At 34.8% G+C, this 24,275-nt stretch overlaps 1 protein-coding gene across 2 annotated transcripts in view; it reads right to left on the bottom strand.

The window, feature by feature from the left end:
- Positions 1–252: 252 nt before the first annotated feature.
- LOC106868382 (tRNA pseudouridine(38/39) synthase) overlaps positions 253–24,275 on the bottom strand; it is a 58,207-nt gene continuing 34,184 nt past the window's right edge. Inside the window, exons 2-17 of one of the 2 annotated variants that reach the window (XM_014913607.2) lie at positions 21,479–21,966; positions 13,156–13,691; positions 10,399–10,523; positions 9,317–9,457; positions 8,317–8,377; positions 7,835–7,919; positions 7,601–7,706; positions 7,426–7,486; positions 6,479–6,612; positions 5,449–5,566; positions 5,017–5,080; positions 3,751–3,816; positions 3,246–3,303; positions 2,082–2,137; positions 1,473–1,589; positions 256–996 (exon numbers count right to left, since the gene is read on the bottom strand). In XM_014913607.2, coding sequence (XP_014769093.1) covers positions 908–996; positions 1,473–1,589; positions 2,082–2,137; positions 3,246–3,303; positions 3,751–3,816; positions 5,017–5,080; positions 5,449–5,566; positions 6,479–6,612; positions 7,426–7,486; positions 7,601–7,706; positions 7,835–7,919; positions 8,317–8,377; positions 9,317–9,457; positions 10,399–10,523; positions 13,156–13,691; positions 21,479–21,791 — 2,130 coding nt within the window. In that variant the 5' untranslated portion in view covers positions 21,792–21,966 and the 3' untranslated portion in view covers positions 256–907. Of the gene's footprint in view, positions 997–1,472; positions 1,590–2,081; positions 2,138–3,245; positions 3,304–3,750; positions 3,817–5,016; positions 5,081–5,448; positions 5,567–6,478; positions 6,613–7,425; positions 7,487–7,600; positions 7,707–7,834; positions 7,920–8,316; positions 8,378–9,316; positions 9,458–10,398; positions 10,524–13,155; positions 13,692–21,478; positions 21,967–24,275 lie in introns of both variants that reach the window. The other variant, XM_052976869.1, reaches the window with a different exon arrangement.

Here is a 24,275-nt window from a genome sequence, read left to right as displayed (position 1 = left end):
TATATATATGAATATATATATATATATATATTTATATATATATATATGAATATATATATATATATATATTTATATATATATATGAATATATATATATATATATATGAATATATATATGAATATATATATATATATATATATATATATATATATATACACACACACACACACACACACATAATACATATACATGTATATATAACATATAGATACATGTATATATATATATATATATATGGTATATTATATATATACAAATACATTTATAAACATATATATATAAACACACACATACATATACACACACACACACACACATATATATATAAATATACATAAATATATACATGTATATATATCTATAGACACATGTGTGCGTGTGTGTGTATATATACTTATATGTACATATACACACAGAGATGCACAGGCACACACATACACAAGGGTCTTCTACTGCACACAATTACACACATTTCAAGGGATGTATTTCATTACACCAATACACATCGAAATATGTATAACAGTATTACACATACAACTGCATGACAACACACACACACACGCACACACAATTACAAATGTCTATGCACATATTTTTTTAGGCTTATTAATTTGAATTTTTTTTAGTTTTTTTGTTTTTTTTTTGGTTTTTTTTTGTTTTGTTTGTCTTTCTTTCCATAAGAATTTCTCTCATTCTAGCATGCTCTGCTAGACTAATACAAAATATTGACTTATTTCACTGGACCCCTATTTTGTAAAATTAACATAAACAAATACAAATAATAACAGGGTCCACTGCTGGTCCCTTTCATAGGTTTTGGACTAGTCGATATTCCAAGTAATCTGGCAAACAATCATATCACTGGATCCCAAAACGAATCTCATTTGGCACAGTTTCTCGCAGACTTCATTCACCAGCAAATCCTGACCAGGAGTCTTGATTTTCAACGAATTTCCTTTTCTTTGAATAATGTTCAATTTTTGATTCCAGGCTCTCTGTAATAACAACAACAACATGAAAGAGATTGGCAAAATGAAAAAAAAAAAAAAAGAAAAAATCTTTTAACGCAGCACCAGCATGGGTGTGTTAACACAGTACCAGGACAGGTGTGTTAACGCAGCACTGGCACAGGTGTGTTAACGCAGCACTGGCACAGGTGTGTTAACACAGCACTGGCACAGGTGTGTTAATGCAACACCGGCACTGCAGCACAAGTACAGATATGTTAACGCAGCACAGGCGTAGGTTTGTTAACAAAATATAGGCATGGGTGTGTTAACACAACACCAACACAGGTGTGTTAATGTAGCACCAACATGGGTGATTTTTAAGTGGCACCGGCACCTGAAAGAACAAGTCTGTAGGTGTGGAAGACAGTGACTTTACTTAGCTTGACGTGTCTTATCAAGTACAACAAACTGCCAGAGTACAGAAGGCCATATGTTTTCAATTTAAAATTTGTGAAACTTACCACATGTTTGTCTTTGCAACAGAGATTTGTAATGTCTTGGTTTACAGCCAGGTGTTAACCATTCACTTTGGGCAAGTATTGGCTCACTCAGCTCACACCATGGAGCTATATCAGTATCTAAGACAAGAATAAAACAAAAACAATAAGCAAATGAATAATCATGTCAAAATAGAGAAACAGAGAATTTAATATGAAAGAAATTAATTTTGTGATACATAAAGGCACTTTACCAAGCTAAATTATATAATTATATAAGTTTACAAAGAATAAGTTCTGGGGTATATTTCTTTGACTAAAAGGTAGTGCTCCAGCATGGCTGCAGTCAAATGACTGAAGAAAGTAAAAGAATAATTCTTTCTAATTTTGAGACAATATGTTTGAGCATATTGCATCAATCCCAGCCCTCAGCTGTACTAATTTTATCAACCTTGAAAGGAATGCTAGGTGAAGTTGACCTCAGTGGAATTTAAAACTAGAATGTAAAGAGCTAGAAGAAATACTACTAAGCATTTTGTCTGACATGCTAACAACTCTGCCTGCTCACTGCAGTTAGATATAATGGAAGCAAGATTTCAAGTTTATGTCTAGATTCAATAATTTAATACATACCGGTTTCAACTTTGTGGCTGTTGAGTCCTTCAAGCATTTGTTTAACCATAGCTGCTCTACAAAGGAAAGAATGAAAAACAATTAGATAACACACAAAGTACAAGTATACCTTCATCAAAAGGTTAAATTTAACCAAAATTGAAATAATAAACTCACAAAAACGGTTTCCTTTGTAATATTCTATCTGAATTAGACTTAACCCTTTATCATTTAAACCAGCTATCTCCGGCCCAAATATTCTATTTGCTTTATGTTCAGACCAGCCAGATCTGGTCTCTGACACCTATCCTTCAATGTCATTCTAAAAATATAGAACCACATCATCAAATCTTCAAAGCTATGAGATAAGATATGATTAATTTTTAAACAGTATGAATAAATAACCACTACATTTAACAGAATAATCTGAATGCTAAAGGGTTAACTTTCTATATGTAATCATCATCATCATCATCATCGTTTAACGTCCGCTTTCCATGCTAGCATGGGTTGGACGATTTGACTGAGGACTGGTGAAACTGGATGGCAACACCAGGCTCCAATCTAAATTTGGCAGAGTTTCTACAGCTGGATGCCCTTCCTAACGCCACTAAAAATTAATTCTGAAAAAAAAAAAAAAAAAAAAGGCTAATGGACAAAGAATCTTAACCTTTTTGATACTAAACTGCTTCTGACCAATCTTGGTTTGTATACAAATTTCCTATTTTAGAGATACAAAGTTCCTGATACAAAGTTCATTCCATCAAAATTCAAAGCTGATTTGTGTTTCAAACTTCAGAATAATAATGGCAGGGGCGTTTCATAAAATGCTTCAATATTTTAAAAATTAACTGAAGCAAAAGGCATCATATTGGAACAGAAATATGGCAACAAAAGGATTAATTCAAACACAAACTACAATCACTTTAACCCTTTCGTTACCAACCCGGCTGAAACCACCTCTGGCTCTGAGTACAAATGTCTTGTTTCCATAAGTTTTGAATTAAAATCTTTCACCAAACCTTAGCCACAATTTATGTTCCTGACACCAGCTGAATGATAACTAAGTTATTTTACTAAATTCTTTTTTATATTTAAAGTAATTGAAAGAAACACGGAGCATCTCAAAATAAATACAGTAACGAAAGGGCTAATGACAGTATTAAAATTGATAAAGAAACTTACTTGATTGCATGTTGGGCCCACACCTTCTGGAAATGTCGGATATTTTCTTCATGACAATCTACAAACGAATTGAAGATAAAGTTTTCAAATATGACATCAACAAAAGCAGTTACAACAAAATTACAAACACATATAGCAGTGTAAACATGTCAATGTTAGAAAAGAGTTCGCTTTGCCACCGTGTCCTTCTGAATTTGAATCTACTGCACAGCACCTTGGGCAAGTAATATCTATATATACAGACTGTACGATTTTAATCTCGAGCAATGCTAGATATCTCTGCTAGTATAATAACCCTCATTTGCCATCATGTGTGTGTGTGTGTGTGTGTGCATGCATGTGTCTTAACTGGCATTATAAAAGTAATATCAGATTAAAATAAATACTGTGGTTGATATGATCAACTAAAACATAAAACACTCAAATGTAGTGCTCCAGCACGGCTGCAGTCGAATGACTAAACTTAATTTAAAAAGAGAAAAAAGTGGGAGGGAATGTAACTGACCAGCTTCAATGACCCAGTCCAGATCTTCTTCTGAGAAATGGCAATCAAACAGCACCAAAGGAAGTTCTGAAAATGACAAAGAGATACATGAAATGCACAATAGCACTACAGAATAACAGGTGGTCATTAATGGTCTCAAGGCATTTATTTATACAAATTTAAATATTCCAACTGAACATCAAAAGTTTTTACAAGTGTGGAATGAACTCTTACTGGTATATATCATCATCATCATCATGTCGTAAAACCACGATACTCTAAAACTAAGGTACCACATGAAAAGCACTGGTGATGGTACCACATAAAAAGCACTAGTGATGGTGCCATGTAAAAAGCACTGGTGATGGTACCACATAAAAAGCACTAGTGATGGTGCCATGTAAAAAGCACTGGTGATGGTGCCACATGAAAAGCACTGGTGATGGTGCCACATGAAAAGCACTGGTGGTGGTGCCACATGAAAAGCACTGGTGATGGTGCCACATGAAAAGCACTGGTGATGGTGGTATTTAAAATGCTCCCAGTATTTCCTGTAAAGTGGTTGGCATTAGGAAGAGCATCCAACTGTAGAAACCAAACCAAAACACACTATGGAATCTGGTGCAGCTCCTGTCAATCTGTTCAACTCATGCCAGCATGGAAAATGGACGGATGTACAAAAATGATGATGATGTATCAAATGTTTCTTTTATTTCAATATTGTTTTTACTTTTTTTTTATTGAATACAAATCTATATTTCCATGAAACAAAATATTACTTATTCTGGGCATAAAACAATGGGTCGTGCAATAGTGGTGATGCAGATGATGCTGATGATGATGGTTATTGGATTGTTCTGTTGGAACTGAATGAGAGATGTCAAATGGAATGTTGGAACCACAAACACAGAATATGACATTTACAGGAGAGACATTAATTAACAAATGAGACATGTGGAGTCATCCAAACAACCACAGTACAATTTATTGTGGGGTGAGGGAGGAGAGAGGGAGGGAGGAAAAGGGAAGGTGAGAGAGGGGGAGGAAGGACAGAAAGAGAGGAAGAGAGGTGAGAGAGAAGGAGGAGAGAAAAAGGGAGGGAGGACAGAAGGGGGAGAGAGGATGGAGAGGGTAGGAAGAGAGAGAAATGGAAGGTGAGAGGGGGGGAGGAAGGAAGAGAGAGTGAGAAGGAAGAAGAGAGAAAGAGAGAAGTAGAAGAAAAGAGAACTTAATGGAAAGGGTAATTATCAATAATGTTAAATCAATCAATATGCTGTTCAAGCTTACCGGAAGCCATGTTGTATTGGGGTCTCCGTGGTGTTTTTTCAATGTTTAGCAGTTCCTCTATAATCTTCAAAGAAACAAAGGTTAATCAATTAATTATCATTAATAATTATATTACATTGTCTTGTTTGTACATTTAGAGTAGAAAATTATGGAAAAAAAAAAAAATTTAAACATACATAGGTGTAAATGTGGCTGTGTGGTAAAGAGTTTGCTTCCCAGCCACATGGTTATGGGTTCAGTACCACTGCGTGGCACCTACAGCTTTGGGCTGACCAAATTCCGGTCCAGGAATTGAAACCACAATCCTATGACCATGAAGCCAACACCCTAACCACTAAGCCACATGCTTCTGTTTTTATTTTCCAGAATTTCAATATGAGTCATTTCATCAAACTAAATGGATAATTAAGAATTCATGAATAAATTGATTACCTCTGGAGATTCTTTGCCTTCTCCAATGAGAAATAATACAGCAATGATACAACGTATTTGGTGCCAAAGAAAAGCTTGTCCAACAATACACAACTCGCAAATTTCATAGCCATTTGGTCTACAAGGAAAATAAAACAACTGTTGTAGTAGATAATTGAAATTATTTATGTCCCAACTAATTACATGGAAGTTAGCAAAGATTAAAAGACATTTTGTCTTTTTTTCATGATAACTGCCCGGAATAGTCACTATAAGAAGTTTTGCCGTATAGGAAAATTTGCCGCAAGACAAATTCACCACATGGACACTGATAAAACGTATTATATCAGCATTTTCGAAATAACAAAAGGTTTTATAAAAGCATTAAATAGTCAAGTCTTTATTCAATGTCAAAACAGTAAAAAAACATGAAGACATTTAAAACAAAATTTTTTACAGAAATTTTTTACAGAGAATTTTCCAATGGCAAAAGTGTTTAAGGTAATATTTCCTTTAACTGGAAAAAGGGAAAAATCTAAGAGACAACACATGAAGGACAAACCTGATTTTTAAAGTCACTTTTAGTTTATATTTTCCTGTTAAATATTAACATGTTTCAATCATTCCATTTTTTCAGTTCAACAGACAACACACTCTACTTAACTCATCTTTGATTACACTGTCACAAAATTTATACATTTTTGCTGTATTTTGTCCTATTTGCTTCTATCCAGAAATCAAAGGAAGTGACTACTATTCCCTTCAAACTTTGCTTTTGTGACCTGGACATCAATGTTTTGAAATTGACCTATTTTCCATTCAAGCAATATCTCATAGCCTCAAATATGTTGATGATGTGATTGTCTATTTTTAGAATGATATTGTAGGATAGGTGTGAGAGGCCCAATCTGGCCACTTTGAACATGAATCAGGTAAAAGATCTGAGCCAGATATGGCCGGTTAAATGGCCATATCTGGCTCAAATAAAGGGTTAAATGGGGGAAAAATAAAGGGATTGTTTCAAGAACCAAGTGAAAATGAAGTCACTTACCCTTGTTCTACAACCATAATGTCAACAGAAAGAATTTTCCTTTTACAGCTCACAACCCCATTGGCTACATCCAATTTACAGAAGTTTCGGAAATCATGCTCTCCAACTAACTTTTGACTTGCTTCAGCCATCAACTGTTAAACAGAAACAATAAAGCCTTTCAAATATATTTACCACATTCTACGCAATGTTTTTATCTCAACAGGCAGACCGGTGGTTCTCGACCATTTTTGTGCCTATGGAGCCCTTTGGTTCCTATTTCACTCTTCTCGACCCCATAGCCATTCAATGTTTAAAAAAAGTCCTAGAACATTTTTATAGTTAGATATTATTAGGAATTTTATGAAAAAAATTTTTGAAATATGTTTTATATTGTAGAATAATACAGCAATGATACAACATATCCGGTGCCAAAGAAAAGCTTGTCCAACAATATACAACTCGCAAATTCCATATTTTAGAAAACTAATTTATCACATGTAAATTTTAACAGCAAAATCTTATGTGGATTTCTAAGGGCCATGAGGACCCCAGTTGAAAACCAATGATGTAGGCCTTACTTGGCTCTATAAAATGACTCTGTCTCGATATATGCCAAATTATCATCCATAATATAACACACAATATTCCCATCTCATATTTACTTTGTCAAGTCAACCAAGACAAGTTGATAAACCAACATAGTCTTTGTTGTGATAATATAGTGAACACAGCTGGCCAAATGGTTAACAAGTTCACTCCCTCAATATGAGACCCTGGGTTTCAAATAATTCAAGAGTCCATAACAGTCTCATATTCACACAAGATGGGGGATTCCCCAGTCATAATAAGACAGATAGGGGTTCCACAATTTCTTGCTGATCAACCTGTGCAGATCATTTGTTTATAGCGATCAAATTTTATACTTAGGGATTAGATAATCTATGAAATAACAAACGATTACGTACCTGAACATCCAGGTTTCCAACAGGGAAAAAATATTTATAATTTCTCCTTTTACAATTAAACCTAAAACATTAAAAAAAATAAAAGTGTAAAAACCAAGTAACAAAATTGTTGGATGTAAATTTGGATGTAAGGGAAAAATAAAAAAGAAGATAAAAAAAGCCAGGGTGTCATTACCTTGCACTAAAGGAAGGATCTACTGGAGCCCAAGCTAATACCCTAATTTCTGGAGGAAGGACTTTGTTGAGAATATGAACATACTTAATTTCAGTCATGTTGTCACCTGAAGATGCAAAATAGAATTTAAAAAAAATTTTGTATAAAAAAAAAAAAAAAAATCAAGAATGGGGAAAAAAAAATTAATTTAGTGAAAAGGTACTTTGAAAATTAGATTCTGAATTTTGTTCATACCTGGCCTTTCATGAGCAGTTCCATTCTGACGAACTTTTACACCTGGCCCTTCTAACAATGATGTTCGAAGATCCAAGGAAATAACCTGAAAGTATTTTAAGAAAGAAAATTCAATATAAAAAAAAGGCGGCGTGAAAACTGATGGAATGCCACTAAGCATTTTGTCTAGCGTGCTGACAATTCAACCAGCTTGCCATTTTGTATTGTCTTAATATTGATTTCAAGTTTTGGCATAAGGCCAGCAATTTTGGGAAAGAGGTCTCTAGTCAATTACACCGACCCCAGCGTTCAACTGATACTTATTTTATTGACCCTGAAAGGATGAAATGCAAAGTTGACCTCAGTGGAATTTGAACTCAGAATATAAATGATACACTGCTAAGCGTTTTGCCTGGCATGCTTAGCCAGCCACCTAAGAAGGGAACTAAACTTTGAACTTGAACTAATGTAAGAGGAAAGTAATTAGAGACTTTGTTACAAACCTGACAAAAAGCACTGACACCTTTGTCAGTTCTTCCACAACGATGATAGTTGGAATTCTCCCTGGAAATAAAGAAAAAGACTTGTTAAATAACAGCAAATGTTAAGACATGTCTCAAGAAATTCTAGTATTTAATCCATATCTGGTTCAAATCAGTTATATCTGGTCCAAATAATATTCCTGCTTTATGGTCTAACAGGCCAGATCTGGCCTCTCGCACCTACTCTACAATGACATTCTAAAAAAATAAACAATCACAACACTGAAATCTGAAAGTCATGAGATAATTCATGATTAATTCAAAACGATGTGATTACATTCAGCCAAGTACACAAGGTGATAAGCTGTGGGACTGAACCTGAAAACCATGTGGTTGAGAAACACACTTCTTAACCACACACCCACAGCAGCACCTAATAACATGCTTATTATCAACCAATCCACAGCTGACAATGTATTTAATGGAAATGGCACTAAAAGATATTCTGCTTCCCAGCATGAGAAACACACTTGGTTGGGAACCAGTATCATAGTGATGATGATGATGTCATATCTGCTGTTGATGACAGGACGAAAGCTTCTTCACCAATGGCATCCAGTACTGCAAATACCAATGGAAGAAGTGTGTGGACAGCAAGGGGTGGTTTATGTTCCAAAATAAAGCTCATTTAGTTACATTTCATGAGAGTATCTTGGTCAGCCTATGAACTTTTCAGCCAACCCTTGTAGAACCAAAAGAAATATCTGAAGGAAATAATTGTGGAAATGATGGAAAAAAAGTTGACACATTCTCCAAACTAGAGAATGAGAAATGAGTGTGCCCAAGTGGGACTGAACCCATGACCATGTGGTTGGGAAGCAAGCTTCTTAACCACACAACCGCACCAGCACCTAATTGACGTCATTCGCCAATATGGTGCATCTGAAATTTTCCACATTAATAAATCACCCAAGATAATTACCAGCTTTTTTTTTTTTTCAATTCTATTCTAGACACTTACCGTGAATCAACTAGTTTTGTTTTAATCAATGCTTCAAATAATGCTGCCTCAATAGTTTTTTCATTGTCTTCTTGAACAGCAAAGCCATGGTAGTCCCAACCAAGATAGGCTACTTTCAGAGCAATGTGTCTTGTATTGTACCTGAAAATGAAAATTAAAAATAAATGAAATGTATAATTCTGAAGGAAGATTTTAATTTACATCACTTTAAAACGGGAAGTTTGTATCATAGAACCAGGGCCTGTCTCAATTGGGTTGCTATCAGAAGGATTAAGTGAGTTTAAATATATTTCCTGAATCTAACAACCAACCTTCTTGGTTTTATTTAATATATTAATTGGGACAAATTCCTTAATATAAATGTCTTACAAATTGTCTAAGACATATTCTTCTCCAGTATATAGCTACTATAGCACACATTGGATATATCATATATTCTTAATGTGAAGATGAGAAAAATATTTAGCTAATTAAAGCAGCAGAAGTAGTATTAATACCAAAATATAGAATTTATCACCACTTAAAAGTGGATGCTGTTTTAGAACACACAATACTGCGATAGATACTATGAGAGAACCTTTCATATGGTTTTGTGGTGCACATAAGCACTTCACTTACATTGCTAGGGGGAGACAATCACTACCATTTCCATTGCCAGGACTACCAGCAACCTTCTTTTGCCTTGTCAATGGTAGATATCTGACTACTGGAAGTAGAAGTAACTGTTCTGCTAGTGAAAAATAGTTCACTGCAAAACAATGGCAAAATATTTTTTAACTCCCTCATGATAGTGAAAGCTTGTAAGGCCATAGTTTTGGTTCCTGGACTGGTCGGTACATTATGTTCTTAAGCAAAACACTTCACTTTATATGCACCAGTCCACTCAGCTACAAATGAGTTCCAGCAATGGTTGGGAAGTTAACCCTGAAATGGTCTGGCATCTAGTTCAAGAGGGAGTGTTGTTATCTCAGTCCCTTGGGCCCATGATGGACCTAAGCATGGTAGTTAATCCAAAAGGGTTTTTTTGGGGGGTGGGGGGTTATTATATTCCACATTATAAGATGCAAAAATTGCAGACTCACTTAGAAAAATCAAAAACTTTTCCTTTTCGATCTTTCTTCTTATCTTCTTTCTTATCATTCTTCAGGATTATGTTGCGCAGTTGAGAAACATGTGCTTCTAACTGTCGTACCCGTCTAACCAAATCCTACGAAAACAGAAAGCGAAACAAAAAAAAAAAGAAAGAAAACATAAAAATCATGTTAGTAATAATAAACGACACAAAACAAAACCGTCACATCTGCATTGACTGTGTTCTTGGAAAAAAATCAATATTTCCGCACATCTCAGAGAAAAACATTCAAGAAGACTATGAAACAATTTGCCCTGAAACACAGAAAATGACGCGGTTCTAATTACCATGGCATTGCTGTAAATGGAAACGCAAATGAGAATAACAAGCAGTTTAGTATGTTATTAATAAAAAACTGTAAATCACATCAGATAAGCTGGTAAGGAAGCACTTTTTGGAGATGTATTTAACACATACAGGTATAATTTCTTTCTTATGAGTCTTTGTAGCAATAAATGGGAGAGCATGGCTTGGTGGTTAGGATGTTGGACATGTGATTGTAAGATTGTGGTTTTTGATTCCTGAACCGGAATGGGAGATGCGTTGTGTTCCTGAGCAAGACACTTCATTTCACACTGCTCCAGTCCACTCAGCTGGTATAAATTGAGTGCTCCCCCCTTTCCCCTCCCCCAGTTACACTACTGCATGGGAACTGAACCTACACCTCCTATTTTCATGATAAGTGTGCTGCCAGATAACACCAACTTATCCACTGATTTCTTCGTGCTAGATTTAAGAACTATAATTTCATAGTTTTCTCATGCACCCATTTTTTTTGCCTTGTCAAGGGTTTCTATGCCCCAACATTAGACTATTTTCTATAGCCAATACATGGTGAATGCATATAAGCTTAAAGCTAATAAATTATTATTTACACAAATATATGGACAGAAGCACACATTCCAGGACTACATCAATATAAAATGAACCGACAAGGGAGCTCACTCTTAATATAACTCCAATCTTTTAGAACAGGAACCAAATCAACAACCACCACTATCTTAAAGTAAGGATTCATTAGCTAACATAGTTTTTGATATACAAAAAGATGGTATGGCCATGATTGGAATGTCTTTAATTACGAGGGTGCTCAATCAGGGCTGACCTGGGGCTAGACAATAGGGGGAAAGTTTGATAGTGAAATTACAGCAACATTAGTCCTAAACCAGGACTGCCGTGTTATGTTGGCAAAAATCTTTACTCCAAAGTACTGTTGCTGAATATCTCTCGTTGTGAGATTTAAAAATAGTAATTTTCTAATTTAAAAATCACACCTTTCTGAAATGATTAAGAAACAAATCTTTAAACATACCAAAGTTCATTGAAATATAAACATCACAGAAGGTAACATAGAGGAGTTCTCTTCATTTTGTAATACTTTACAGTGTATTCACTTCAAATAATTTTGATAAAGTTTACCTGAATTAAAACTGTAAATGGAAATTATATCTCAGTAATAATTAAATTTTGTTTTACATACATGCATGTGTGTGCACATATATGTTTATTAATAGCCATTTGACTCAGCTCCATGACTCACAGCTTCATAGGCTCATAGGCTGAACCTATTTCATCAGGTATCCAGAGTCTTCTCTCGACACCTGACAAGTTAGGCTTGTCCTGTGAGCCTATGAAGCTTTGAGTCATCTGGAGTCAAGTCAAGCTGTTACTATAATTATTTATTTAATTTGTATCAATTGTGTTCAGTGCTATTTTCTTATGTTTGTCCTTTCACTTTGTTGAGGTGTTCCTTTACATGAAACCAATGGTAGTCTTAATACATGAATAAAGAACCTTTATCCACCAATGTGCTGTTGAGAATTCATTCTCATTCTTCGATATTTACACATACATATCTGCCTGACTGGCTCCCATGCTGGTGGCACATAAAAAGCATCCACTACACTCTTGGAGTGGTTGGCGTTAGGAATGGCATCCAGCTGTACAAACGTTGCCAGACCAGACTGGAGCCTGACGCAGCCTACTGGCTTGCCAGCCCCCAGTCAAACCATCCAACCCATGTCAGCATAGAAAACGATGTTAAATGAAGATGATGATGATATAAGTTTTAATTAATATCAGCAGATGGTGACAATAATTGAAATTTTTGTCAAGAGAACCAAAAGTTCATTAAACGAGTCTTTGATAAATATATATCAATAAATAGGTGTTAATAGTTACTGCTTTTCCCTGTTAAAATATCATTGACCTGAAATATATTACAAAATTATTACTACTTAGCAACAATTCTCAGTAGTACTAAAATTCTGCAGGGACAAACTGATGGAAAAGAAGAGATTACTTGAAACATGAAGAAGCAAGATTTCACACAGCTGGAGTTTCAAAAAAAAAAAGAAAAAAAAAAAAAGAAAGAAAAAAGAAAAGAAAAAGGACAAAAAAAAAAGCAAGTTTAAATAAATTTGTTAACAAAGTAAAAAAAAGAAACGGAAAAGAAAATAATTCTTGTAATTTAGCCATGCAAATGTGTGCAGTACATGCATATACACACACACAAACTATGTAAAACGCATACTAAAACCAAAGAAAAACCACAGCACAGTTATTGAAGGAACAGACACTAACTAATATGTAGAGATAGAGAGCTTGGTAAAGACTGGTTGAAACAGTAGGATCTGGCACTAAGACTAACTGTATCTAAAGTATAGTCGGTACACACTGTACACATGCAAAGGTGGAGTATTAATACCTTCTCGTCATCATTATCATTTTCATTAGAGTCAATATTGGCATCATTCCACATCTCTTCCATGACAGCAGTATAATTTGATTGAGCAACTGCCATACTGGGCTCATCTGGTACCACCTGAGTATTGCCTGCCATACACGTGTACGACATGTCAGCCTGTGAACCAGGTTTCTTGTCAATGGTAGAGTTATGAAATTCTAGAGGGTTTGACTGGAACACAGGGCTGGGTAATTCTTCCACGGTTGTATCAGGTGGTTCTGATTTAATTGTAGCATTCATTAAAAAATAGTTCTGTTCCTGAGACGGTGTGAGGTGGCTAATAAGAGGGAATGATGATGGATTAGTTAAGCTGGCTCGCATTTTCTTTTGACTAGAACGGGCAGAAGGTTTTTGCAGAAGCATGTTCTCATAACGGAAAAAGGCTCCACTGTGGTCACCGGTTACCTCTACAAACCAAGAGTTTACATGTCCCAAGCGCATAGTCATCTTGACTCTGTAATTGCATTTGTGACCCCGCACTTTCGTCTTTGAGCAGTCTGCAAAAGAAAAAAAAAAAGAAAAAGAAAATAAAGAAAAATAAGAAATCTAAATAGCAACCAAGATAAGATTGTAATATCAATAGAAAAGGTTTATATTTCTTCAGCAGTTTATGATTATGACAAACAAGAACAAAATAATTATTTCAAATATATTTTTTAATAACATACTTTCTAAATATATATAAAAAAAAAAAAACAGAAATTATAAATAAGATTCAAGCTTAACCTTTTTGCCTTCAGATTATTGTCAAATTATTAATATTGTTATTATGAATTAATCATGCATTATCTTGAAGCTTCAACATTTGGATAATGTCTTTGCTAATTTTAGAATGAAATGGTAGGCTAGGTGTGAAAGGCCAGATCTGGCCAGTTAGAATGTAAAACAGGTAGAATATTTTGGCAGGATGTGGCTGGTTTATATGCTAAAGGGTAAAAGAGAATAACAGAAGTTAGATTTAGTCAATTGCAGGTCCTCTATTGGTTATTGAACAGCTCTTGTCAAACCATCCAACCCATGCCAGCATGGAAGGCGGATGTTAAAATGATGACGACGATGATGATGAATATAGTTAAATGAATAAAATCAAAAGTTTAGGAAATTTTTAAAGTATTATTTTATTCAATTTTTTTTTAAATAACAGAAATCCAGAACCATTATAATAATATCAGTTAAAATTTGAACACTAAAAAATCATTGCAAGAATAAGAAACTTGTTCTTATAGTTAAACTTCATCTATTCCTTACAGTTACTAATTCATCATCGTCATCATCTAGCATCAGTTTTCCATGCTAGCATAGGTTGGATGGCTTGACAGGAACTGGTAAGGCCAAGGGCCACACCAGGTTCCATAGTCTGTTTTGGCTTGGCTTCGACAGCTGGATGCCCTTCCTGATGGCAACCACTCCACAGAGTGTACTGGGTGCTTTTTATGCAGTACTATCAGCAGTGCTTTTTAAGTGGCACCAGCACTAATCCTTTCAAAATGGCACCAGCACCCACACCAACACTTTTTATGTGGCACCTTGGTTTTAGGAACTCAATCTTCATAGTTATATCATTGCACATGCTTCGTTTCCAAGTCAACTATTCTTACTTGAATTGCCACTCTTGATTGCTGACATATTTACAAGTTCCCTGTTAGAACATTTTATACTTATGGGCCCTCGACCAACACAGCTCCTCTTCATCATAGCAGAACATATTTATTATTTGAAGAACAACTGTATTTAATTCACACATATTTAGACAGGAACAATTTTATCAATATGGATCACAGGCATTCTGATCACCCTTCAAAAACAGAAAAACTCTGCTACTGTCGCCTCTCATTCCACTTTAATTATTGACAAAACAGCACTAGCTTTTCCTTAAAAAAGAAAAATGTTTAACCTGATTAAGTACATAAATTTAGTTTAACCCACCATTTTCAGTAGTCTTCCACTTCAGTCTTGGACTAATCAGATTAACTGCTGTAGTAGACAAGGCCCTTTTGTAGTTAATCTGATTAGCTGCTGACAGAGAGAGAGACCTTAACACAGAGATAAACAAGGCAAGGTGGACACCATAGCATCTAATATGGCATTAAGTTAAATGTTAGAGATTTTCAACATAATATTCTAGTTTAATTGATGGATGGAAGCAAACAACATGATCTTAACGAGTTGGAGTTCTGAGAATGAAAGAAGGAAAACAGAAAAAGGGAATGGTAATTGCTAAATGCATAAAAAAATAAACTTTATATGCAGAAGACAAAAGCTAGACATCACTGAACTTTATAATGATGAGGTGATAAAATGAGATGGTGGATTGATGAAAAGGGAACTGCCAGAAGCTGTTGGAAGCGGAAAATCCTAAAGGTTAAAAGCAAAAGAGAAACAAAAACAGTCCCGAATACATGAATGTTTGGTGTATTTTTGTTATTCTAAGTTGTGAAAGTGTAAAAAAATGCAGAGGATTGAACTCCATAGTCCAACATATGTTGTAAAAGTAATGAAATAGGAAGAAGAAGTAACAGTGAGTAGAAGCAACAGCTTCAAGGTGTGTTATTGTTACTACTTGTTAGAAATGAGGGTTTGATATAAGAGGACAAATTACAAATGGAAACTACACATTTCAACCTCCGCTGGGATGTGTGAGTGTGTGTGTGTGAGAGAGAGCATCACTCACACACCTAAAGCAGTTCTATACAAATTTACAAGATTAAAATTCAACAGGATCAGTAATTTCTTCTCATTAGTGTCCTTCAACAACAAACAACTGTAAAATGACTACACATCAATAAACCAATCAAAGGTAAAGATCAAAGTCACACCATTTTCTTTCAGTCTAGCAGTTGTAGAAGTTTGACCAACAGTTTATCCCTTAAACCATTAGTGCTTAAACCCGTCATATCCAGCTCAAATATTCTGGCTGTTTTATGTTCAAACTAGCTAGACTCAGCCTCTTACGCCTACCCTGCAATGTCATTCTAAAACTAAACAAACACATCATCGATAGGGTATGATTAATTCAAAACAATTGAATAAATAAACATTAACATGCTAGTGGTTGAGCACTCCACAGACATGTGTACCCTTAACGTAGTTCTCGGGGAGATTCAGCGTGACACAGAGTGTGACAAGGCCGGCCCTTTGAAATACAGGTACAACAGAAAGAGGAAGAAAGTGAGAAAGTTGTGGTGAAAGACTACAGCAGGGTTTGCCACCAGAGCCTGCCAGAGCCTTGTGGAGTTGTAGGTCTTTTCACTCAATAAACACTCACAACGCCCGGTCTGGAAATTGAAACCGCGATTCTACAACAGTGAGTCCGCTACCCTAACCACTAGGCCACTTGTGCCTCCATCAAAAAAATAAAATTGCTATTTTCCACCAGTCATGTTGCCTCAATAAATTTGACATATCTCAACAAAAAAAATTTCAAACATAACAATTCCTCAACAAAAGATGGATTGGTATATAAAACTGCTTTCTACAGTTAAGAGTAATGAAATTGTGAGTGAATATATCTGATTTCCACTGTAAAATAGTTGTGTCGTTTCTGAACTGCATGAGTGGACACTTTGCTGATTGAGGCCAAACTAGTGTGATTTTGATTCACAGTTTAGGAGAAGTCTGTTAGATATCTGTCAACAAATAGAATTGTTCTTTTCTGCAAGTCACTTTTGATGTATCGCAGCAAAAATAGCTTCAGACATGACATTCCTCAACAAAAGATAGATTGGTATATAAAACTATTTTCTGTAGCTAAGGATTAATGAAATTTTCAGTGGACATATCTAATTTCTACAGTAAAAGGATGAAGTAGTTCCTGAACTGCATGTGTGGACACTTTACTGATCAAGGCTAATCTAGTATTATCTCGATTCAAAAATTTGGAGATGTCTACCAAGAAAATAGAAATGCTGATGGCATGAAAAAATAAAAAGGCATCCAGTGAGAGTGGAGGTGCATAGCTTAGTCATGATCGTAAGATTGTGGTTTCAATTCCTGGACTGGGTGACACATTGTGTTCTTGAGCACAATACTTTTATTTCATGTCGCTCCAGTCCACTGGCAAAAATGAGTAATCCTGCAATAGACCACTGGAGTTTGACACAATCTGCAGCTCATCAGATCCTGTCAAGCTGTCCAACCTATTCCAGCATGAAAAACACACCTTAACCCTTCAGAATTTTGATTAGGGCCAAGTGTAATCCTTACTTATTCGCATTATTTTGAATTAATCACACAGCTTCAAGATTTCAAAGGTGTGCCTGCATATTGTCAGAATGACATTGTAAGGTAGGTGTGAGAGATTGGATCTGGTTAGTTTCAAGATAAAACAGGTAGAATATTTGGGCTGGATGTATCCGGATTAAATGCTAAAGGGTTAATCGGTGGTGATGATAACAACTTTAAACAAGAACAGAATTGCTATATCAGAAATTAATGCTGACCCTTGAAAATGATTAGAATATAGATTCAAATCATTGCACCGTACTCTTAGACAAGACTCATTACTCTACTTGCTTGCATGATTCACAGTTTTGTAGTTGAGAAGCTGACCTGAATAGTCTGTAGAACAATTCAATTTATGCCACATCATAAAAAAAATATTGCTGTTACAACAGGCATTTAGGCCCCCACCACAAGTACCTACGAATGTATATACAGAAAGCTAAATATATGTTATCTGTTCTTTAAAGAAAACCTAGCAAAGAAAATTAATGACTGCTATCAAACTCCAGCAGTTTTCGCCTGCAGGTAAAAAAGAAACAGATTTGGCTGACATGGGAGCTAACAGCTGAAAGAAGAAAACACATCTATACTTTAAAAGGTCACAAACATTATTAATATTAAGAAAACAAAAAGGAATAAAGAGTTCTTAATTAAAGGGAGAGACAATTACAAAAGAAACAAAGAGTGTGGGGGGTAGGGGTGGAATGCTAAATTGACAGAGAGTAGAAATAGATGTTAAAATATACCCAGGTGCCGTAGGAGGTACTACCCAGCCATTTAAACCTCGAGATAATAATAACTGTATAATAAAGATTCTCGTCACAATAAAATATTATGTCTCCATGTCATTATTACTTCTGACAGTCAGCAGACTTTATAAACAGTTTCAGTGACACACATCTAGCGAGTCACATGTTAGCCATAACTGATGGACAAATTGTTCAGCAGAGTTCATGAATGTTCAACTATTCATACCGATATCTCTGAACATAAAATGTTTGACTGCCAGGGTGAGTGTTTTTTTTTCTCTTTTTTTCTTTCTTTACCATTCACACAAGGATCAAATACAAAGGCAATAATAGAAACAGAGACACCATTTTTTAATGAGAGTAACAGTAACACATCCATAGGTGTAGCATCCATGGTTGTTTAATCAGCTCAATTCACTATGACTGAGGTTCATAATTCAAATGCATAATAGATGGTGACAGGGAGTCACGAGAATCCCTGAATGTATCATGGCTGAAGAGGGATATGTAGACATGAATGTCTGGTTTGGGTTTTAGTCAGTTTTCAATCTTTCTCGTCTGCCACAGCCTACAAAACAGCAACCATATGGCAGTCTTCCTACTATCACCTTGGTAATCTGAGAAAGAAGAACACATACAGAATACTACTGGAGAAGCAAGGATGAAATATCCAGCAATCTCCTTCTCTGGAAACCCATGCATGGACATACAGGTATTGGCAGACCAAAAGGAACATTTATCAATCAATTTGGAGAAGACATTGGATATCAAGTAGAGAATATGAAGACTTATGGAAGAGCTGCATTGGTCTGGCAAGTCACCCAATCAGATACATAACAGATATGTAGGCAGATGGCTAATTTGTTTACAGATATTAATTATAACACTGTGTAAGAAAATTTATATATATATATTTGTCTTTGATCAGTAAGTATTATTTCCTATTTGCTTCTATCTAGAAATCAAAGGAAATGACTGCTATTCCCTTCAAACTTTGCTTTTCTGACCTAGACATCAATGTTTTGAAACTGACTGATTTTCCATTACATTTCAGACAGATTCAGAGATGAGTTGATGAAGTTGAAATACTACTATAGAAAATGTTTTGCTCAATACCATAAATTTACTTGTCATATGTTGACTTTAACCACTTCACCATGTCCCTCAGTGGCTGACAATATGTGCATCTCTGATGACGAGCATGAATAGTGGGGGAGCATCATAGCCATGTGTTGAGAGGGATTCTTTGGGCTTTGAATAAATATCATAACAAAAGCAAAGTTTGAAGGAAATATTAACCATTTTTCATACTTTCTAGGGTCAGCACATAGGAAATAACAGTTGCTACCCAAGGACAAAAATCGTTGTTACACAGTGTAATAGTTTTTTAATGAATAGTTCTTTTTCTGGAACCAGCCGATGGTCAAATATCAGTGACAACTTTCAAAAGAGATATGAAACAAGATGTTGTGTAATGGGGGATGAATCAGAAACATTAACTGAATTCAGGTGAGCTGACAATTAAAAGGTATTGAGTATTAACTTCAAGATTAAAATATGTAATGGTGGGATTCAAAAGAAAGAGCAGAAAGACTGGGTAGCCAATAAGAAATATTGAGAATAGAGATAAAGGTAATAGAAAACTTAGAGGGAGAAAACTGAAGAAATGAGAGGAATTGTTCTGAGAGGAGATAGTATCCAAAGTACTTAGCCTTCTTTTTATGTTCAGCAATCTACAAATACTCTTGCCACTGGGAGTAAAAGAAACTGATAATTATTTATTTTTTTTTTTCTTTCTTTCTTTATATGATTTTTCAAAATTCTTAGAGACTCCTCATCCACTTCTTTGGTCATGAAGCCGTAAATATGACAAAATTGCACAAAAGTTGTTGTGTGTGGTAGAGATTAGAGATAACCTCAGACAGGATTTCTAGACAACAACTGTGGAATATCAAACGACTAAACAAAAGAGACATTATAAATTAAGCTTAGGTTTAACTCCAACCTCGTGTTATCTATATACTTGATTGCCAGTAAGATATCCTACAACAATGTATATGTGTGTGTGTGTGTGTGTGTGTGTGTGTGTGTGCACATACATATATATATATACACACATATATATGCACACACACATAGTACATATATATATATATATATACATGCATTAGATACATACAAACATATATGTATGTATGTAAGCACATATGTAAACTGTATGAGATGTCTAGCATGCTTAACCTTTTTGATACCAATCTGTCAGAGACCGTTTCTAGTTCTATGATAGAAACTTTCAGTTTTAAAAGGACTTAAATTAAAACCTTCCATCAAAATTCCAAGTCAATTTAGGGTTCATGCATCACCTTAATAACCGCTTTCGGCTATAGGCACAAGGCCTGATATTTTGAGGAAGGAGGGGCTGGTCAATGACACTGACCCCAGTGCTCAACTGGTACTTATTTCATCAACCCTGAGAGGAATTTGAACTCAGAACATTAAGATGGACAAAATGCTGTTAAGCATTTTTTCCCATGTGCTACTGATTCTACCAGCTCACAGCATTCACCGGCTTAAAGATATTTTACTGAATTCTTTGTTATTTTTCAAAATTAATTGGATCAGAGGCAGTGTATTTCAACAGAAATTTGGTAGTGAATGAGTAAAGCAATGCTAAATTTAAACCTGTTTTTGTAAATAATCTACAAGGCATAGAAGTGGTCGTGTGGTAAGAAGTTTGCTTGCCAACCACATGGTTCTGGGTTCAATCCCACTGCTCAGCACTTTGAGCAAGTGTCTGCTACTAAAGCCTTGTGAGTGAATTTGGTAGATGGTTACTGAAAGAAGCCCGCCATGTGTATGTGTGAGGGGGTGTTTGTGTCTGTGTTTATCCTCCAACCACTGCTTGACAACTAATGTTGGTGTGTTTTACGTCCCTGTAACAGCAGTCTGGCAAAAGAGTCTTTCAGTTTCTACCTACTAAATCCACTCATAAGGCTTTTGTCAGCTTGAGTCTATAGTAGAAGACACACTTGCCCAAGGTGCCTTGCAGTGAGTCTGAACCTGGAACCATGCAGTTTGGAAGCAAGCTTCTTACCACACACCCATACCTAAACTTCCGAAAAAATTTTCCAGAGAAAATGTCAACTTGGTAACATAGCAACCAAAATATAAAACAGGTGTATAAAAGAGCTAAAACCCCATCATGTAAACAACCAGCAAAACTTGAAGTTCAACATTTGTACAAATAGTAATATTGTTTCAATTTAAGATTTTATTTAAAGGATTTTGAAAGAATATAGAAAAAAAATTCTTACCTGGAGTACATTCTGAATATCCTCCACACACTCGTCGACATGTTGCAGAGCCACTGCAATACAGAGTTTCTCGAGCGACGACTATCTGCTCCACATTCTTTGCACGGCCAGCCTTTATGCCTCCGCTTTCTAAGACTGTTCTTCCGAATTCTGTCAGAGTAAATTGATCTTCGAGGAAAGTGGTTCCTTTATGCACTTCAACATAGATTCTGTGGACCTCTCGGCCTTTACGGAGCATATTTTCTCGTCGGAAGTCTGGCAAGCCGTATAGGAATGTGCGTAGACCAACACATGGCACCTTTTCAGCTATCATTATGATTAGGAGCGAGTTTAAAATTAATCTAAGCCATATAAACAGCAGCTGTTTAAGATGAATTAAGCCTGCACAGTAGAGAGATGGATGGAGAGGACTGTGTATAATTCCTCAAGTGTTGCGGCAGCGTGTTCTCAATATGTGGTGCTGTTGGTTGTGGAGGTACCTAGGGGAACTAACGGAGATAGGACTTGTATAAGTGATTTTCTAAAAATTCAAAGCAAGACATGCTATTAGTCAACTAGCTTGCATGCAACATTTAAGTACATAAATATTTTGAAAAGTGAATTTTCAAAATATTTTCTGATGATGATGATGATGGTAATGATGAGATAAAAGAACTAATGATAGAAAAAAAAACCAACTATTTTTAAATGGACTGTAAATTACAAGTTATTGAGAATGAAGTTGTAAAGTTAATGCTTTATTTTGGAACGAAGTAAGAAAATGGAGAAGAAAGTTACCAAACGGACTAATTCTGTTTTATTCTACACATTAATGAATCTACAACTTCTTGTAAGTTCAGCAAATAATTCTTGCTTTTAACATATAAAAATAAAAAGCAAAAACAGAGCTGAAAAGATTTATATGTGATTATTAAAGAAACGTTTAAATCAGTAATTAAAATCTTTACTGATCAATTCTATTTATTATATATTAAATTCATATGAATAATATATTCTATACGGTATGTATAATACACTAGAGATTACTAAAATCAGTTTATATGATCAGATCAATAGGAGCAACACATTGCCATAAACATCAGCAAATGCAGACTGTAAGACAGAAATATTAATGTTCCACAAAGATAAAACATCTCCAATTAAAGAGAAAAGCTCTGAGCTAGATTTCTTTCTGAACTGGAGCAATGGTGTTGTGACTTTGCAAAATTAATAAGTTTTGGTCATAAAGTATGCTAAAAGTGTGTTACTGATATCAAGTTTGTCTTAACTAAAACAACCCTGAAATTTAGCAGTTTTGCAACTAAATAAGGAGAGAGATGTTTAATAATATGAAAAAGATTCTGTTATATGTTCTCTGTATTATATCATGAACCAAAGTCAGTTCAATAACAGAATACAGATCAACGTTTTATTATAAGATGTTATGAAAATGATCTGAGCTGTGATTATTATAAAGAATATTTCTAGCTCCATTCAAATTAATGCATGAAATATTAAACAATTGTCCACATTTTAACTATAATTAACAACTACAGATGATAGGAAAGAATGTTTGATGATTGAAACGCTTCTTAGAGACATTCCAGTGAAAGCCAATTCCTAGTTCAATTATAAACTATAACGAGAGTCGGATTAAAAATCACAAGAGTAATAGATGGATAATAATTTGTAAGTACTAAGCACATTGTTTCTATAGCGATTATTATTGATAACAATTTGTAAGTACTAAGCATATTATTTCTGTTACGATTATTGTTGATAATAATTTTTGTCAGTACTAAAGCATATTATCTTTGTCATATTTTACTTACCATAGGATTATTATTACTCATAAATGAAAATAATAATCATTTCAATTCTCACACAGGCACAAGGCCAGAAATTTTTTACAAGAAAAAAAAAACAACTAAGAGAAAAATGACAAGTGTAAGAAGCTTCTCACAGTTAAGCACACGAGTTAGTCAACACAGATAAATTCATGAAAAAGTAAAGGTCAGGAAACAAGGAGGATTATGTTATGGAAGAAAGATTTGCTACAATGCAGAGATTAAGACAGTGAAGCCAGCCAGGAATGCTCTCCAACATTAGATTTTTATCATATATATTAGCTAGTAGGAATCGACTAATTGAAATATTTGTCTTTCTCTTTAGAGCAGAAAGACTTTTTATTTCAACAAGATTTGAAACGCTGAAATATGTTTTCACCCATAACAAAATATTTACTCATAAATTCCATTCCCAGCTATATTCGTCTTCGGGAGAAAGGTAATTCAAAAACAACATTCATAGCAATATATCATTATTATTATTATTATTATTATTATTATTATTATCAATAATAATAATAATAAAAAAATGATGATCATTTCCAACAATAGCAACAAAAAAAAAAAAAAATTAAAGTTAATTCTATGACTTCAAGCAGTTTAATTACCATGAAGAGAGATGAGGAAATGCTAACATTTAAATTGAATTAGAATATAAATAATTATAAACGTTAGCAAGCAGATTGAGATTTAACGAAATATATATATGTGTGTGTGTGTGTGGACACACATATGTATGTATGCATATACAATTATGTACATGTAAAGTCAACTACACATATATATATGCAAACATACATATACATAAACATTTAAATGTATATATACATCAAGCACACATATACATATAACTAAATAAATACATACACACATATGTGTATATATGCATATGCATGCATGCCCGCACACACACACACACACACACACACACACACACACACACACACACACACACACACACACACACACAC

Source organism: Octopus bimaculoides, chromosome 26, assembly GCF_001194135.2.
Source record: "Octopus bimaculoides isolate UCB-OBI-ISO-001 chromosome 26, ASM119413v2, whole genome shotgun sequence".
NCBI lineage: Eukaryota > Metazoa > Mollusca > Cephalopoda > Octopoda > Octopodidae > Octopus > Octopus bimaculoides.
Note: the sequence above shows the minus strand (reverse complement) of the source record. Positions and strands in the feature narration are given on the sequence as shown.